This window comes from Anomaloglossus baeobatrachus, chromosome 2 (assembly GCF_048569485.1).
Source record: "Anomaloglossus baeobatrachus isolate aAnoBae1 chromosome 2, aAnoBae1.hap1, whole genome shotgun sequence".
Lineage (NCBI taxonomy): Eukaryota > Metazoa > Chordata > Amphibia > Anura > Aromobatidae > Anomaloglossus > Anomaloglossus baeobatrachus.
Window position 1 is genome coordinate 691,771,198 of NC_134354.1, and position 19,771 is coordinate 691,790,968.

Sequence of the window (19,771 nt, forward strand, 5' to 3'; positions counted from 1 at the left end):
TTATTAAATGTTTTCATGGGACAGCACTGAAGATATGACACTGAAAGTACAGTAGTCAGTGTGCAGCTTATAACAGTAAATTTGGTGTCCTCTAAATAACCCACACAGCCATTAATGTCTAACCCGCTGGCAACAAAAGTGAGTACACTCTTAGTGAAAATGGACATATTGTGCCCAATTAGCCATATTCCTCTCAGGTATGTGACTCAGTGTTGCAAGGTCTCAGATGAGAATGTGGAGCAGGGGTGTTACATTTGGTGTTATCGCTCACACACTCTCTCATAATGGTCACTGGAAATTCAGCATGGCCCCTCATGGCAAAGAATTCTCCAAGGATCTGAAGAAAAAAAAAAAAAAAGAATTGTTGCTCCACATAAAGATGGGCTAGGCTATAGGAAGATTGCCAACACCCTGAAACTGAGCTGCAGCATGGTGGCCAAGACCATACAGTGGTTTAACAAGATAGGATCCACTCAGAACAGACCAGAGGTTGTCTTTTCAGAATAGATGTATGAGTGCTGCCAGCATTGCTGCAGAGCTTAAATTAGTAGGGGGTCTGCCAGTCAGTGCTCAGACCATATGCCATACACTGCATCAAATTGGTATGCATCAAATTGGTCAATCCTCTTCTAAATATCATGCACAAGAATGCGACTAAGGACATGGATTACTGGAACCATGTCCTGTGGTATTATGAGACCAAGATAAACTTATTTGGTTCAGATGGTGTCAAGCATGTGTGGCGGCAACCAGGTGAGGAGTACAAAGACAAGTGTATCCTACCTACAGTCAAGTATGGTGGTTGGAGTGTCATGGTTTAGGACTACATGAGTTCTACCAGCTGTGGGGAGCTACAGTTCATTGAGGGAACCATGAATGCCAACATTTACTGTGACAAATTGAAGCAGAGTACGATCCACTCACTTCGGAAACTGGGCCGTAGGGCAGTATTGTATTACAACATAATCCAAAAGAAGGGAATTTTGTTTACTTACCGTAAATTCCTTTTCTTCTAGCTCCAATTGGGAGACCCAGACAATTGGGTGTATAGCTACTGCCTCCGGAGGCCGCACAAAGTACTACACTTAAAAGTGTAAGGCCCCTCCCCTTCTGGCTATACACCCCCCCGTGGGAGCACGGGTCCCTCAGTTTTAGTGCAAAAGCAAGAAGGAGGAAAGCCAATAACTGTTTCAAAAACAAATTCAATCCGATAGACAATATCGGAGAACACAACTTATCAACATGAACAACATGTGCACCCGAAAAACAAATACCCTAAGAAAAAAACAGGGCGGGTGCTGGGTCTCCCAATTGGAGCTAGAAGAAAAGGAATTTACGGTAAGTAAACAAAATTCCCTTCTTTTTCGCTCCTAATTGGGAGACCCAGACAATTGGGACGTCCAAAAGCAGTCCCTGGGTGGGTAAAAGAATACCTCGTGATAGGGCTGTCAAGCAGCCCTTTCTTACAGGTGGGCCACCGCCGCCTGAAGGACTTGTCTACCTAGGCTGGCATCCGCCGAAGCGTAGGTATGCACCTGATAATGCTTGGTAAAAGTGTGCAGACTCGACCAGGTAGCCGCCTGGCACACCTGCTGAGCCGTAGCCTGATGCCGTAATGCCCAGGACGCACCCACGGCTCTGGTAGAATGGGCCTTCAGTCCAGATGGAATCGGAAGCCCAGCAGAACGGTAGGTGTGAAGAATTGGTTCCTTGATCCACCGCGCAAGGGTGGATTTGGAAGCTTGCGACCCTTTGTGCTGACCAGCGACCAGGATAAAGAGTGCATCCGAACGGCGCATAGGCGCCGTGCGGGAAATGTAGATCCTGAGTGCTCTCACCAGGTCCAACAGATGCAAAACCTTTTCAAATTGGTGAACTGGATGCGGACACAAGGATGGTAAAGTGATATCCTGATTGAGATGAAAGGAAGATACCACCTTGGGAAGAAACTCTGGTATTGGACGCAGAACTACCTTATCTTGTTGAAACACCAGGAAGGGAGATTTGCAAGATAACGCCGCCAGCTCGGACACTCTCCGAAGAGACGTGACCGCCACTAGAAAAGCCACTTTCTGTGAAAGTCGAGAAAAAGAAATCTCCTTCATAGGCTCGAAAGGCGGCTTCTGGAGAGCAATTAGAACCTTGTTCAGATCCCAGGGTTCCAATGGCCGCTTGTAAGGGGGAACGATATGACAAACCCCTTGCAGGAACGTGCGTACCTTAGGAAGTCGCGCTAGGCGTTTCTGAAAAAATACGGATAGCGCGGAAACTTGACCTTTAAGGGAGCTAAGCGACAAACCTTTTTCCAACCCAGACTGCAGGAAGGAAAGAAAAATAGGCAATGCAAATGGCCAGGGAGAAACTCCCTGGGCAGAGCACCAAGATAGGAATATCTTCCACGTCCTGTGGTAGATCTTGGCGGAGGATGGTTTCCTAGCCTGTCTCATGGTGGCAACAACTTCATGAGATAAACCTGAGGTCCCTAGGATCCAGGACTCAATGGCCACACAGTCAGGTTCAGGGCCGCGGAATTCAGATGGAAAAACGGCCCTTGAGACAGCAAGTCTGGACGGTCTGGTAGCGCCCACGGTTGGCCTACTGTGAGATGCCACAGATCCGGGTACCACGACCTCCTTGGCCAGTCTGGAGCGACGAGAATGGCGCGGCGGCAGTCGGACCTGATTTTGCGGAGCACTCTGGGCAACAATGCCAGAGGTGGGAACACATAAGGTAGTCGGAACTGCGACCAATCCTGAACTAAGGCGTCTGCCGCCAGAGCTCGGTGATCGTGAGACCGTGCCATGAAAACCGGGACCTTGTTGTTGTGCCGTAACGCCATCAGGTCGACGTCCGGCATCCCCCAGCGGCGACAGATCTCCTGAAACACGTCCGGGTGGAGGGACCATTCTCCTGCGTCCATGCCCTGGCGACTTAGAAAGTCTGCTTCCCAGTTTTCCACGCCTGGGATGTGAACTGCGGATATGGTGGATGCTGTGTCTTCCACCCACGTCAGAATCCGCCGGACTTCCTGGAAGGCTTGCCGACTGCGTGTTCCCCCTTGGTGGTTGATGTACGCCACCGCTGTGGAATTGTCCGACTGAATCCGGATCTGCTTGCCTGCCAGCCACTGTTGGAAGGCTCGCAGGGCAAGAAAAACTGCTCTGATTTCCAGAACATTGATCTGAAGGGTGGACTCTTTCTGAGTCCACGTACCCTGAGCCCTGTGGTGAAGAAACACTGCTCCCCACCCTGATAGGCTCGCATCTGTCGTGACCACCGCCCAGGATGGGGGTAGAAACGACCTTCCCTTTGACAATGAGGTTGGAAGAAGCCACCACCGGAGAGAGTCCCTGGCTGTCAGAGAGGGAGACATCCCTGTCGAGGGACGTCGACTTCCCGTCCCATTGGCGGAGAATGTCCCATTGTAGAGGGCGCAGATGAAACTGCGCGAAAGGGACTGCTTCCATTGCTGCCACCATTTTCCCTAGGAAATGCATGAGGCGCCTCAAGGAGTGCGACTGGCTCTGAAGAAGAGATTGCACCCCTGTCTGCAGCGAGCACTGCTTGTCCAGTGGAAGTTTCACTATCGCTGAGAGAGTATGAAACTCCATGCCAAGATATGTTAGTGATTGGGTCGGGGTTAGATTTGACTTTGAAAAGTTGATAATCCACCCGAACCTCTGGAGAGTCTTCAGTGCCACGTTCAGACTGTGTTGGCATGCCTCTAGAGAGGGTGCCTTTATCAGCAGATCGTCCAGATACGGGATCACAGAGTGACCCTGTGAGTGCAGGACTGTTACTACTGCTGCCATGACCTTGGTGAAGACCCGAGGGGCTGTTGCCAGCCCGAAAGGAAGCGCTACGAACTGCAGGTGTTCGCTTCCTATAACGAAGCGTAGAAAACGCTGATGCTCTGGCGCAATCGGTACGTGGAGATAAGCATCTTTGATGTCTATTGATGCTAGGAAAGCTCCTTGAGACATTGAGGCGATGACGGAGCGGAGAGATTCCATCCGGAATCTCCTGGTTTTTACGTGTTTGTTGAGCAACTTTAGATCCAGGACGGGACGAAACGACCCGTCCTTCTTTGGCACCACAAACAAATTGGAGTAAAAACCGTGACCTTGTTCCTGAAGAGGAACGGAAGTCACCACTCCTTCCGCCTTTAGAGCGGCCACCGCCTGCAGCAGAGCATCGGCCCGGTCGGGCGGTGGAGAAGTTCTGAAGAAACGAGTTGGAGGACGAGAGCTGAACTCTATCCTGTACCCGTGAGACAGAATGTCCCTCACCCAACGGTCTTTGACCTGTGACAGCCAAATGTCGCCAAAGCGGGAGAGCCTGCCACCGACCGAGGATGCGGAGAGAGGAGGCTGAGAGTCATGAGGAAGCCGTCTTGGTAACGGTTCTTACTGCTGTCTTTTTTGGGCGTGATTGAGTCCGCCAAGAATCTGAGCCTCTCTGATCCTTTTGAGTCCTTTTGGACGAGGAGAATTGGGACCTGCCTGAGCCTCGAAAGGACCGAAAACCAGACTGACCCCTCCTTTGTTGGGGTTTGTTTTGTCTGTGTTGAGGTAAGGATGAATCCTTACCCTTGGAGTGTTTAATGATTTCATCCAAACGCTCACCAAACAATCGGTCACGAGAAAAAGGCAAACTGGTTAAGCACTTCTTGGAAGCCGAATCTGCCTTCCATTCTCTCAACCATAGGGCTCTGCGTAAAACCACAGAGTTTGCTGACGCCACCGCCGTACGGCTCGTAGAGTCTAGGACCGCATTAATCGCGTAAGACGCGAATGCAGACATTTGAGAGGTCAATGGTGCCACCTGCGGAGCAGATGTACGTGTGACTGAGTCGACTTGCGTAAGCCCAGCTGAAATAGCTTGGAGTGCCCATACGGCTGCAAATGCTGGCGCCAACGACGCTCCAATAGCTTCATAGATGGATTTCAACCAGAGCTCCATCTGTCTATCAGTGGCATCTTTAAGTGCCGCTCCATCTTCTACTGCAACTAAGGATCTAGCTGCAAGCCTGGAGATTGGAGGATCCACCTTGGGACACTGGGTCCAGCCCTTGACCACGTCAGGGGGGAAAGGATAGCGTGTATCTTTAAGCCGTTTGGAAAACCGCTTATCAGGATAAGCGTGGTGTTTCTGGATTGCGTCTCTAAAGTCAGCGTGGTCCAGAAAAGAGCTTAATTTACGCTTGGGATATCTGAAATGGAATTTCTCCTGCTGTGAAGCTGACTCCTACGCAGGAGGAGCTGACGGAGAAATATCTAACATCTTATTGATGGACGCTATAAGATCATTCACTATGGCGTCACCATCCGGTGTATCCAGATTGAGAGCGGTCCCAGGATCAGAATCCTGGTCAGTTACATCCGCCTCATCACCCATAGATTCATCCCGCTGGGATCCTGACCAGTGAGACGAAGTTGAGGGCCCCTCATAGCGAGCCCGTTTAGGGTGTCTGGGACTGTCGTCCGAGTCAGAGACGTCACCCTGGGGTGCGTGTGACACCCCCGGAGCACGGAAGTGTTCCAGTTGAGGGGGACCAGGGAGCAATGATTCAACAGTGTCCGTGGTCTGAGTTACTGGTCTAGACTGCAATGTTTCAAGAATTTTAGACATAGTCATAGACAATCTGTCAGCAAAAGCTGCAAACTCCGTTCCTGTCACCTGGACAGCATTCACAGGTGGTACACCCTGGGTCACGTCTAGCAGAGGCCCCGGCTGTGCAAGTGTCACAGGGGCCGAGCACTGCACACAATGGGGGTCAGTGGAACCTGCCGGTAGAGCAGTCCCACATGCGGTACAGGCAGCATATAACGTCTGTGCCTTGGCACCCTTGCGTTTTGCGGACGACATGCTGTTGCCTCCTTGTAATCTAGGAGGGTATATAGCTGAGAACACCAGCGACCGTACAGTGTCAGTATTTGCAAACACAAAATACCAGGTACACAAACGGCACAAGTGGGGGTGAGCCCTTGAGGGCTGCTTACCGCCCGCTGAACAGCGGGTATGAGGCCGTAGAATCCCGTGTCTGGGTCTCCCCGTCTCCCCTCTGCAGCTCAGCGTGCAGGCAGGAATGGCTGCCGGCGTCCTGTGAAGAGGGGCGGACCGTGGGCGTGCCACAGACAAAAGTGCGGGAAACTGCGTCCCCCTGTGCCTATAGTGTGAGGGCTGGAGTATGTAAAAAAGACTCCAGCCCTCAGCGCTGATGCTCTGTACAGCGTCCCGCCCTCCTCCTGACTGGCAGGTGCGGAGGCGGGCACGAGACGAACTAGGCCGCAAAAGCCGGGGACTGTAGTAATAAGCGCGGCCGAGATATATGCATGGCCAGCGCGGAAGTCCCCGGCGCACCACAAGTCCCAGCCGTGTCACAGTGCGACTGACCCCAGCGGCCGGCGCGACCGTTCGCCCTGATCTACCCACTCAGCCGAGCTGTAGTGAGGAAATGGCACAAGCGCAGCAGCGCTGATGTCCCCGGCGCACTAACACACCCAGCAATGCTGCGGTGTGCGCGCGTATGCACGGGGACACAGAGTACCTTGACGGAGCAGGGCCATGTCCCTGACGATACTCAGCTCCATATCCAGCGGCTTCTCCAGGGGCTGCGGATGGAGCACGGTCTCCTGTGCCTGGAGACCGGTAAAGTCCCACTTCACCCAGAGCCCTAATGGGGGTGGGGAAGGAATCAGCATGTGGGCTCCAGCCTCCGTACCCACAATGGGTACCTCAACCTTAACAAACACCGCCGACAGAAAGTGGGGTGAGAAGGGAGCATGCTGGGGGCCCTATATGGGCCTTCTTTTCTTCCATCCGACATAGTCAGCAGCTGCTGCTGACTAAACAGTGGAGCTATGCGTGCGTGTCTGACCTCCTTCGCACAAAGCAAAAAACTGAGGGACCCGTGCTCCCACGGGGGGGTGTATAGCCAGAAGGGGAGGGGCCTTACACTTTTAAGTGTAGTACTTTGTGCGGCCTCCGGAGGCAGTAGCTATACACCCAATTGTCTGGGTCTCCCAATTAGGAGCGAAAAAGAAACAGACTTTTAAGACGACCACTGCCTTGCTAAAGAAACTGAGGGTAAAATGCTGGAATGGCCAATCAGGTCTAAAGACCTTAACCCTATTGAGCATATGTTGGGTCTTCTCAAACAGAAGATGAAGAAGCACAAGGACTCTCACATACACCAGCTCGGTGATGTCGTCATGGAGGATGAAAGAAGATCCAGTGACTCCTGTGAACTCCATGACCAAGAGAAATAAAGCAGTGCTTAAAAATAATGGTGGCCACACAAAATATTGCCACTTTGGGCACAATTTGGCCATTTTCACTTAAGGGAGTAATCACTTTTGTTGCGAGCAGTTTAGACATTAATGTCTGTGTGTTCAGTTATTTAGACGGCACAGTAAATTTACACTGTTATACAAGCTGTACACTGACTAGTTTATATTTCATCAAAGTGTCAGATCCTCAGTGTTGTCCCACAAAAAGATACATTAAAATATTAACAAACATGTGAGGGGTGTACTCACTTTTGTGAGTGTGTGTGTGTAATAGATATACAGTGTGTCTACCCATATCCTGTCCACCGCCATTAACTTGAGAACGGCGGCAGCTATAGGAATAGAAGTGGTGTCTAGGTATAGTAAAGTAGCCATGCGCTACGCAATGAAACCACCTATTGCGCCACCTGGTGGAAAACAACGGCTTTAGCATTTTTACCTTGAAAACGGAACAAGAGCGAAAAAAAGTGAATTAAAAAATTGTAGGGCAACATCAGTTCAATACGAATTGACACCTTGCATACAGAAATGCTATGATATGAAACCCATGAACCCCCTAAAACATTGAATGCGGGTCACGCATATGGCGCTCATTTAACTTTGGATGCTCAAAGTGGCCACCGTCAGCTGCAATGCACATCTGGACTCTGCACAGCATACTGTATCTTGCTGCATGTTGTGCAATATGGTAGGTGACACGTTTGCACAAGCATCTGTGATACATCGTCGTAGGTCCTGCAATGTTGGTGGAGGGATCGCATACATCTGCTGTTTGATGTGACATCACAGAAAGAAGTCCAATGGGGTCAGGTCAGGTGAGCGGAGGCCACTCCATGCAGCCACCATACCCAATGACTTGTAGGAAGGTCTCCATGAGGTATCACGTCACGTCCGCAGCCTTGTGAGTTCTACACGTTCTTATCATAGCATTTCTGTATGCAAGGTGTCGATTCGTATTGAATTGATGATGCCCTACAACTTTGTAATTCACTTTTTTTCTCTATCTTGTTCAGTTTTCGAGATAAAAATGCTAACTCTGTTTTCCACCAGGTGGCGCTATAGGTGGTTTCATTGCGTAGCGCATGGCTACTTTACTATACCTAGACACCACATCTATGCCTATAGCTGCCGCCGTTCTCAAGTTAATGGCGGTGAACAGGATATGGGTGGACACACGGTATATCTGTGTTTCTCCAAAAATAGAACAGGCTAGGGCCCTTATTTTCAGGGAATGTCTTATTTTCCCTCCCCACATGAACATCAGCCCACATTTATTCAAATCGCATTCTGGAACATCGGCATAACTCTCCAAACACTACGTATAACACGTGTGTGTATCTATATATTAATATATATATATATATATCTATATCTCTTTTATACACACACACACACCTCCTTTTCAGCTTTGACGTAATGTAACAAAAGTCCTTAAGCAGTCTTATAAGGATATAAACGCTAGGGCGTCCGGTGAAATTACTGTTTGCTCTCCTTTCTCCCTAATGCCAGTCCTGCATACCATCCTGTCTCCAGTTATTTTAGACTCCTTCAATTTAGACACCTTTGGTCACATGACTGTTTAAGGACCTTTGATGACTTCACAATCTTAAACACGGAATATAAATGTTAGGGTCCCTAAGAGACTGGTAGCCCTGAAATTAGTACAGAAAAAAGGGACCCAACAAAAGAGAGAATTTTGTTACTTACCGTAAATTCCTTTTTCTTATAGTTCCGTATTGGGAGACCCAGACCATGGGTGTTTAGCTTCTGCCTCCGGAGGACACACAAAGTACTACACTTAAAAGTGTAGCTCCTCCCTCTGAGCTTATACACCCCCTGATGAGCAGACTTATCCAGTTTAGTGCAAAAGCTGAAGGAGAATAGCCACCCACAAGTAAAAACAGAGCAAGAACCGGAACAACCGGAGACTCTCAACAACAACAGCCGGTGAAAAACACGCGGAACAAGAAATTGGCAACAGGCAACAGGGAGGGAGCTGGGTCTCCCAATACGGAACTATAAGAAAAATAATTTACGGTAAGTAAACAAAATTCTCTTTTTCTTTATCGTTCCTATGGGAGACCCAGACCATGGGACGTCTCAAAGCAGTCCATGGGTGGGGAATAAACAGAAAAAGTAAGAAGTAGGCAGAACCTAACTTCACAAATGGGCGACAGCCGCCTGAAGGATGCGTCTGCCCAAGCTCGCATCTGCCGAAGCATGAGCATGCAGTTGGTAGTGCTTTGAAAACGTATGCAGGCTAGTCCAAGTGGCAGCCTGACAGACTTGTTGAGCAGTAGCCTGGTGCCTGAAAGCCCAAGAGGCACCGACAGCTCTGGTCGAGTGTGCCTTGATCCCCGGCGGGGGAGGCACCTGAGAACACCGGTAGGCGTCCGAAATGGTCGACCTAATCCAACGGGCTAAGGTCGGCTTAGAAGCAGAGAGGCCCTTGCGCCGACCTGTGGTTAGCACAAAAAGAGAAGTGCACCGCCTAAGAGCAGCGGTGCGAGACAGATAAATCCGGAGAGCACGCACCAGATCCAGAGTATGCAACGCTTTTTCAAAGCGATGAACAGGAGCCGGACAAAAAGGAAGGTAGGGTAATGTCCTGGTTAAGGTGGAAAGGAGAGACCACCTTAGGAAGAAAGTCCGGAGTCGGACGGAGAACCACCTTGTCTTGATGAAAAACCAAAAAAGGTGACTCCGAAGAGAGCGCAACCAAATCGGAGACTCTCCTGAGGGAAGTTATGCCCACTAGAAAGACAACTTTCTGTGAAAGACGAAACAAAGAAACCTCCCTAAGAGGCTCAAAGGGGGGTTTCTGCAAAACCGTGAGAACCAAATTGAGGTCCCAGGGATCCAAGGGCCGCCGGTAAGGCGGAATGATGTGAGACGCGCCCTGCATGAAGGTGTGGACCTGAGCCAGCCGGGCGAGACGCCGCTGGAACAGCACTGACAGAGCTGAAACTTGTCCCTTGAGAGAGTTGAGGGACTGTCCCAGCTGCAGACCGGACTGTAGAAAGGACAGAAGGGTCGGCAAGGAGAATGGCCAAGGAGGATGGCCGGAAGAGCGACAGCAGGACAGGAAAATTTTCCAAGTCCTGTGATAGATCTTGGCGGAGGAAGACTTACGGGCCAGAGTCATAGTGGAGATGACTTCAGGAGGGATACCAGAAGCCGTCAAGATCCAGGACTCAAGAGCCACGCCGTCAATTTGAGAGCCGCAGAATTCAGGCGGAAAAACGGACCTTGTGAGAGAAGGTCTGGACGGTCCGGAAGATGCCACGGCACCTCTGCGGACAGATGGAGCAGGTCTGGGTACCAAGCTTGCCTGGGCCAATCCGGAGCAATGAGGATGACTCGACGGCCCTCCATTCTGATCTTGCGCAGGACTCTGGGCAAGAGAGCTAGAGGGGGAAACACGTAGGACAGACGAAACTGGGACCAGTCTTGAACCAGAGCGTCCGCGGCGAATGCCTGAGGATCATGGGAGCGAGCCACGTAAACGGGAACTTTGTTGTTGTGACGGGATGCCATTAGGTCCACGTCCGGAGTGCACCATTTGCGGCAGATTGACTGAAAAACTGCCGGGTGCAGGGACCACTCGCCACTGTCCACGGTTTGACGGCTGAGATAATCTGCCTCCCAGTTTTCCACGCCTGGGATGTGGACTGCGGATATGGTGGACTTGGAGTCCTCCGTCCATTGAAGGATGCGTTGTACCTCCAACATTGCCAGGCGGCTGCGTGTCCCGCCTTGGTGATTGATGTAGGCAACCGCTGTCGCGTTGTCTGACTGGACTCGGATGTGCCTGCCCGCCAGCAGATGGTGAAAAGCTAGGAGAGCCAGAAGCACGGCTCTGGTTTCCAGCACATTGATCGAAAGGGCTGACTCGGACGAAGTCCAAGTGCCCTGCGCTCGGTGGTGGAGACATACCGCTCCCCAGCCGGATAGACTGGCATCCGTGGTGAGGATCACCCAGGACGGGGCCAGAAAGGAGCGCCCCTGGGACAGAGAGAGGGGCCGAAGCCACCACTGAAGAGAGCTCCTGGTCTGTGGCGACAGAGCCACTAACCTGTGCAAGGAGGAAGGCAGCTTGTCCCAACAGCGGAGAATGTCCAGCTGCAGGGGACGCAGATGGAACTGGGCAAAGGGAACAGCCTCCATTGACGCCACCATTTGACCCAGCACCTGCATCAGGCGCCTGATGGAATAACGGCGGGGCCTCAGCAGAGAGCGCACCGCCAGTTGGAGGGACTGCTGTTTGACTAAGGGCAACTTCACAAGTGCCGGCAAAGTCTCGAACTGCATCCCTAGGTACGTGAGACTCTGGGTCGGAGTCAGAGTGGATTTGGGAAGATTGACAAGCCACCCGAATTGGGCTAGAGTGGCGAGAGTGAGCGAGACACTCCACTGACAGTCCACGCTGGATGAAGCCTTGACTAGAAGGTCATCCAGGTAAGGGATCACTGCCAACCCCTGTAGGTGCAGGACCGCAATCACTGCTGCCATGACCTTTGTGAATACCCGAGGAGCTGTGGCCAACCCGAAGGGGAGAGCCACGAATTGGAAATGTTCCTCTCCGATTGCAAAACGTAGTCAACGCTGGTGTGAAACTGCAATTGGCACATGCAGATAGGCATCTCTGATGTCTATGGATGCCAGGAAATCCCCTTGGGTCATTGAGGCAATGACTGATCGCAGAGACTCCATGCGAAAATGCCGCACCTGAACATGCTTGTTGAGAAGCTTGAGATCCAGGATGGGCCGGAAGAAACCGTCCTTTTTGGGGACTAGGAAGAGATTTGAGTAGAAACCTCTGAACCGTTCCAGTGCGGGAACCGGTACAATTACTCCGTTGGCCTGCAAGTATGCCACGGCCTGTGAGAAGGCGGTGGCCTTGGAGCAGGGGGAAGTTGAGAGAAAAAATCTGTTTAGCGGGCTGGAAGAGAATTCTATCCTGTAGCCGAGGGAGATGATATCCCTCACCCACTGATCGGAGACGTGTTGAAACCACGCGTCGCCAAAGTGGGAGAGCCTGCCACCGACTAAGGACGTTGCTGGCAGGGACAGATAGTCACAAGGAGGCTGCCTTGGCGGCAGCACCTCCTGCGGTCTTTTGTGGACGCGCTTTTGGGCGCCAGTTGGATTTCTGGTCCTTGGCTGAGTTAGTGGACGAGGCCGAGGGCTTAGAGGACGACCAGTTGGAGGAACGAAAGGAACGAAACCTCGACTGATTCCTGCCCTGGACAGGTTTCCTGGTTTTGGTTTGTGGCATGGAAGTACTCTTCCCGCCAGTAGTTTCCTTAATAATTTCATCCAGCTGTTCACCGAACAGCCGGGACCCAGCAAAAGGGAGTCCAGCAAGGTACTTCTCTGAAGAAGCATCTGCCTTCCACTCTCGAAGCCACAAGATCCTGCGGATAGCGAGGGAATTAGCCGAAGCCACCGCAGTGCGGTGAGAAGCCTCCAGCATGGCAGACATGGCATAGGATGAAAAAGCTGAAGCTTGGGAAGTTAAGGTAACCATTTCGGGCATAGATTCCCTGGCGAGGGAATGCATCCCCTCTAAAGAAGCAGAGATGGCTTTGAGAGCCCACACTGCTGCAAAAGTCGGGGAGAACGAGGCCCCCGCCGCTTCATATACGGATTTGGCCAGAAGGTCAATCTGGTGGTCAGTGGAATCCTTAAGGGAGGTGCCATCAGCCACCGATACAACGGTCCGGGCTGAGAGTCTAGACACCGGGGGGTCCTACCTTTGGGGAATGAGCACACTCCTTGACCACCTCAGGTAGAAAGGGAAAGCGGTCATCAGAACCACGCTTTGGGAAGCGTTTGTCAGGACAGGCCCTGGGCTTGGTCACAGCGGCCTGAAAACTGGAGTGGTTAAAGAACACACACTTTACTCTCTTAGGCGAGGTAAACTGGTGCTTTGCTGCCAGAGAGGGTTGCTCCTCTGATACTGGCAGATTGAGATCCAGTACAGAATTAATGGAAGCAATCAAATCACTAACATCTGAGTCACTTTCGGACAGATCAATGGGGTACATGGAGTTAACCTCCGAGCCCCCCGTAAAGGCATCCTCCTCATCCTGCGAGTCAGCTCCTGAATCAGAGCCGCGGGACGAGGAAGGAGAGGGAACCCTGCGTCTCTTCTCAGGAGGACGGGGTCTGGGACCAGATGATTAATCCTCTGTGAGCTCCGGTCCTGAGAGACCCCTAGCAGCAGAAGCACCCTGTGAAAGGGGCTGATGCATGTTCAGCAAAGTCCTGGACAGAAGTCCCATGGACTCAGCAAAAGATTGGGAGATAGACCTAGAAAAGGATTCTACCCAAGCCGGGGGTTCAGCCACAGGAGCAGGAGCAGCCTGAGAGACCACTGGGGGTGAGACTCCAGGCTGAGGCACCGCCAGGTTAGAGCAGGCATCACAATGTGGGAAGATGCTCGGTTCAGGCAGCAGGAGCTTACATGCAGTGCATACTGAATAAAGCTTTGGAGCCTTGCTCCTCGTGTGAGACATGCTGCTGGAGTGGGGGCTCTGCCAGAGAATGAACCCCAGAGAGTATATACAGAGGTCCACAACCGGAGACCGGTTGTGGCTTACCAGACCGCTGGAGCGGTGTTGTGTGCCCTCCAGATCCCGAAGCCCGGACCCCCAAGCACAGCAACTCAGCAGAGATGCTGCATACCAGCGCTGCAATGCAGAGAGAACGCTGAGAAAATGGCCGCCGGAGCGGAGAGGGGGCGGGACTTGCTTGAGGAGCGGGATCTGGAGGGCCATAGAGACCTACAGGGGAGGGGACACACACTGCAGTGGGGAGTGTCCCTCCCCTGTGCAGAACGGCCGCCGGGCGGAGCTGAGCCTGTCCCTCTGCATGAGTGACATGCGAGGGCAGTGAAACCGAAACTAGGCCTCCGGCGAAGCCGGGGCCTAAATTTGAGCGGCGCGGCCGGCGCGCAGGCACCATCGGCGCGGTTCTCAGGCGACAGCCAGAGAACCCGCCGGAAATGTCATAAAACACAATCAGCACACTCTCCCACAACAATAAAGTACAGGGACCCCCAATATATAAACGTCTCAGGTACTTATCTTGCTGAGACGCAGGGTTCCAAGTCCCTGGGGGTGAGTGCTCCAGTCCAGCAGGGTCCTGAAGGGCTGCGGATGGAGACCGGTCTCCTGCCAAGCATGGAGACCGTGCTGGCTCCCACTTCAAGCCAGAGCCCAGGAGGGATGGTGAAGGAGCGCGGCATGTAAGGCTCCAGCCTTGGAATCAACCTTAACAACACTGCCGACAAAGTGGGGTGAGAAGGGACATGCCGGGAGTCCAGACTTGGACCCGCTTTTCTTCAAACTCTTTCCAAAAATCAAAAATCAGATGAGAATGCATGTGTGGATGTATGCCTCCTGACACAAAGCGATAAACTGGCTAAGTCTGCTCGTCAGGGGGTGTATAAGCTCAGGGGAGGAGCTACACTTTTAAGTGTATTACTTTGTGTGTCCTCCGGAGGCAGAAGCTAAACACCCATGGTCTGGGTCTCCCATAGGAACGATAAAGAAAAGTGATAGCCTTGCCGTTGGCTGTTGGGCTCACATACAACTTTCCATTTTTGTGTGCTTGGTATCTCAATTTTTACAGGTTTTCTATAGCACTAATGCATGTCTATATTCACATATTCATTGTTCCACATATATTAGCATTGCAGAGTGCAACTGTCTCCTTTTTGTTAAATTATTCCAGATCCCGGTCTTACCTGTGTGGATGTACAAATGTCTCTTCAGATGGTAGCTACTTCTGAAGGCTCCATAACAATGTTCACAGATAAAATTTTTGGATATGTTCAGTGAATATGGATTATTTTCCTCTGTTAAATCCACCTGCAACACAGGTAACGTTTGATTCTCCACGTCGGGACAATTACGTAGATATTAAACATATATAGTTTTTCCTCTATTTAAGTGGTGAAGAAAAAAAAAACGACATTTTGAAGAAAAAAAAAAAAATCTTGCTTGTGTCACAACGTTCTGAGAGTAGTTTTCAATTTTTGCCATCTGGGGCTGTGTGAGGGCTTTTCGTGTCTAGAGATGATTTTTTTATGGATATTATTTTGGTATATACAGTAGAGACCAAAAGTTTGGGACACACATCTCTAGAACAACTGTTAAGAGGAGACTTTGTGCAGCAGGCCTTCATGGTAACATAGCTGCTAGGAAACCACTGCCAAGGACAGACAACAAGCAGAAGAGACTTGTTTGGGCTAAAGAACACAAGGAATGGACATTAGACCAGTGGAAATCTGTGCTTTGGTCTGATGAGTCCAAATTAAAGATCTTTGGATCCAACCACCGTGTCTTTGTAGAAAAGGTGAACGGATGGACTCTAGATGCCTGGTTCCCACCGTGAAGCATGGAGGAGGTGTGATGGTGTGGGGGTGCTTTGCTGGTGACACTGTTGGGGATTTATTCAAAATTGAAGGCATACAGAACCAGCATGGCTACCACAGCATCTTGCAGCGGCATGTTATTCCATCCGGTCTGCGTTTAGTTGGCCCATAATTTATTTTTCAACGGGACAATGAACCCAACACACCTCCAGGCTGTGTAAGGGCTATTTGACTAAGGAGAGTGATGGGGTGCTACACCAGATGACCTGGCCTCCACAGTCACCAGACCTGAACCCAATCGAGATGGTTTGGGGTGAGCTGGATCGCAGAGTGAAGGCAAAAGGGCCAACAAGTGCTAAGCATCTCTGGGAACTCCTTCAAGACTGTTCGAAGACAATTTCCGGTGACTACCTCTTGAAGCTCATCAAGAGAATGCCAAGAGTGTGCAAAGCAGTAATCAAAGCAAAAGGTGGCTACTTTGAAGAACCTAGAATATAAGACATATTTTCAGCTGTTTCACACTAAGTATTTCATTCCACAAGTTTTAATGCCTTCATTGTGAATCTACAGTTTTCAGAGTCATGAAAATAAAAAAAAAAACTCATTGAATGAGGAGTGTCCAAACTTTTGATCTGTACTGCGTGTGTAATTTATATATATATGTGCCTTCAAGTAGTATTCAACCCCCTGCAGATTTAGCAGGTTTACACATTCGGAATTAACTTGGCATTGTGACATTTGGACTGTAGATCAGCCTGGAAGTGTGAAATGCACTGCAGCAAAAAAATGTTATTTCTTGTTTTATTTTTTTTTTTTTTTACAATTGTGAAAAGTTTATTCAGAGTGTCATTTATTATGCAACCCCTCAAAACGGAAGAATTCTGTTTGGTTCCCCTAAAGTATTAAGAAGTATTTCAGGCACAAAGAACAATGAGCTTCACATGTTTGGATTAATTATCTCTTTTTCCAGCCTTTTCTGACTAATTAAGACCCTCCCCAAACTTGTGAACAGCACTCATACTTGGTCAACATGGGAAAGACAAAAGGAGCATTCCAAGGCCATCAGAGACAAGATCGTGGAGGGTCACAAGGCTGGCAAGGGGTACAAAACCCTTTCCAATTAGTTGGGCCTACCTGTCTCTACTGTTGGGAGCATCATCCGGAAGTGGAAGGCTTATGGAACTACTGTTAGCCTTCCGCGGCCTGGACAGCCTTTGAAAGTTTTCACCCGTGCCGAGGCCAGGCTTGTCCGAAGAGTCAAGGCTAACCCAAGGACAACAAGGAAGGAGCTCCGGGAAGATCTCATGGCAGTGGGGACATTGGTTTCAGTCAATACCATAAGTAACATACTCCACCGCAATGGTCTCCGTTCCAGACGAGCCCGTAAGGTACCTGTACTTTCAAAGCGTCATGTCAAGGCTCGTCTACAGTTTGCTCATGATCACTTGGAGGACTCTGAGACAGACTGGTTCAAGGTTCTCTAGTCTGATGAGACCAAGATCGAGATCTTTGGTGCCAACCATACACGTGACGTTTGGAGACTGGATGGCACTGCATACGACCCCAAGAATACCATCCCTACAGTCAAGCATGGTGGTGGCAGCATCATGCTGTGGGGCTGTTTCTCAGCCAAGGGGCCTGGCCATCTGGTCCGCATCCATGGGAAGATGGATAGCACGGCCTACCTGGAGATTTTGGCCAAGAACCTCCGCTCCTCCATCAAGGATCTTAAGATGGGTCGTCATTTCATCTTCCAACAAGACAACGACCCAAAGCACACAGCCAAGAAAACCAAGGCCTGGTTCAAGAGGGAAAAAATCAAGGTGTTGCAGTGGCCTAGTCAGTCTCTTGACCTTAACCCAATTGAAAACTTGTGGAAGGAGCTCAAGATTAAAGTCCACATGAGACACCCAAAGAACCTAGATAACTTGGAGAAGATCTGCATGGAGGAGTGGGCCATGATAACTCCAGAGACTTGTGCCGGCCTGATCAGGTCTTATAAGAAGGGAATTTTGTTTACTTACCGTAAATTCCTTTTCTTCTAGCTCCTATTGTGAGACCCAGACAATTGGGTGTATAGATTCTGCCTCCGGAGGCCACACAAAGTATTACACTTAAAAGTGTAAACCCCTCCCCTCTGCCTATACACCCCCCCCGTGCATCACGGGCTCCTCAGTTTTGGTGCAAAAGCAGGAAGGAGGAAACTTATAAATTGGTCTAAGGTAAATTCAATCCGAAGGATGTTCGGAGAACTGAAACCATGAACCAAAAGAACAATTCAACATGAACAACATGTGTACACAAAAGAACAACAGCCCGAAGGGAACAGGGGCGGGTGCTGGGTCTCCCAATAGGAGCTAGAAGAGGAATTTACGGTAAGTAAACAAAATTCCCTTCTTCTTTGTCGCTCCATTGGGAGACCCAGACAATTGGGACGTCCAAAAGCAGTCCCTGGGTGGGTAAAAGAATACCTCGGTAATAGAGCCGGAAAACGGCCCCTTCCTACAGGTGGGCAACCGCCGCCTGAAGGACTCGCCTACCTAGGCTGGCATCTGCCGAAGCGTAGGTATGCACCTGATAGTGTTTCGTGAAAGTGTGCAGACTCGACCAGGTAGCCGCCTGACACACCTGCTGAGCCGTAGCCTGGTGCCGCAATGCCCAGGACGCACCCACGGCTCTGGTAGAATGGGCTTTCAGCCCTGAAGGGACCGGAAGCCCAGAAGAACGGTAGGCTTCAAGAATTGGTTCCTTGATCCACCGAGCCAAGGTTGACTTGGAAGCCTGCGACCCTTTACGCTGGCCAGCGACAAGGACAAAGAGCGCATCCAAGCGGCGCAGGGGCGCCGTACAAGAAATGTAGAGTCTGAGTGCTCTTACAAGATCTAACAAGTGCAAATCCTTTTCACATTGGTGAACTGGATGAGGGCAAAAAGAAGGTAAGGAGATATCCTGATTGAGATGAAAAGGGGATACCACCTTAGGGAGAAATTCCGGAACCGGACGCAGAACCACCTTGTCCTGGTGAAACACCAGGAAGGGGGCTTTGCATGACAGTGCAGCTAGCTCAGACACTCTCCGAAGTGATGTGACTGCCACTAGGAAGACCACCTTCTGCGAAAGGCGTGAAAGAGAAATATCCCTCATTGGCTCGAAAGGTGGTTTCTGAAGAGCCGTTAGCACCCTGTTCAGATCCCAGGGTTCTAGCGGACGCTTGTAAGGAGGGACTATGTGGCAAACCCCCTGCAGGAACGTGCGTACCTGCGGAAGCCTGGCTAGACGCTTTTGAAAAAACACAGAGAGCGCCGAGACTTGTCCCTTAAGAGAGCCGAGAGACAAACCCTTTTCCATTCCGGATTGAAGGAAGGAAAGAAAAGTGGGCAAGGCAAATGGCCAGGGAGTAAAACCCTGATCAGAGCACCAGGATAAGAAGATCCTCCACATCCTGTGGTAGATCTTGGCGGACGTTGGTTTCCTGGCCTGTCTCATAGTGGCAATGACCTCTTGGGATAACCCTGAAGACGCTAGGATCCAGGACTCAATGGCCACACAGTCAGGTTGAGGGCCGCAGAATTCAGATGGAAAAATGGCCCTTGAGACAGCAAGTCTGGTCGGTCTGGTAGTGCCCACGGTTGACCCACCGTGAGATGCCACAGATCCGGGTACCACGACCTCCTCGGCCAGTCTGGGGCGATGAGGATGGCGCGGCGGCAGTCGGACCTGATCTTGCGTAACACTCTGGGCAGCAGAGGACGAAATACATAAGGCAGTCGAAACTGCGACCAATCCTGAACTAATGCGTCTGCCGCCAGAGCTCTCTGATCTTGAGACCGTGCCATGAATGCCGGGACCTTGTTGTTGTGCCGGGACGCCATTAGGTCGACGTCCGGCTTCCCCCAGCGGCAACAGATCTCTTGAAACACGTCCGGGTGAAGAGACCATTCCCCTGCGTCCATGCCCTGGCGACTGAGAAAGTCTGCTTCCCAGTTTTCTACGCCCGGGATGTGAACTGCGGAGATGGAGGAGGCTGTGGCTTCCACCCACAGCAGAATCCGCCGAACTTCCTGGAAGGCTTGCCGACTGCGTGTGCCGCCTTGGT

General features: G+C 50.8%; 1 protein-coding gene across 1 annotated transcript in view; it reads right to left on the minus strand.

The window, feature by feature from the left end:
• ZNF740 (zinc finger protein 740) overlaps positions 1 to 19,771 on the minus strand; it is a 126,563-nt gene that overhangs the window by 53,976 nt on the left and 52,816 nt on the right. Inside the window, exon 5 of the mRNA XM_075337227.1 lies at positions 15,046 to 15,169. Coding sequence (XP_075193342.1) covers positions 15,046 to 15,169 — 124 coding nt within the window. The remainder of the gene's footprint in view (positions 1 to 15,045; positions 15,170 to 19,771) is intronic.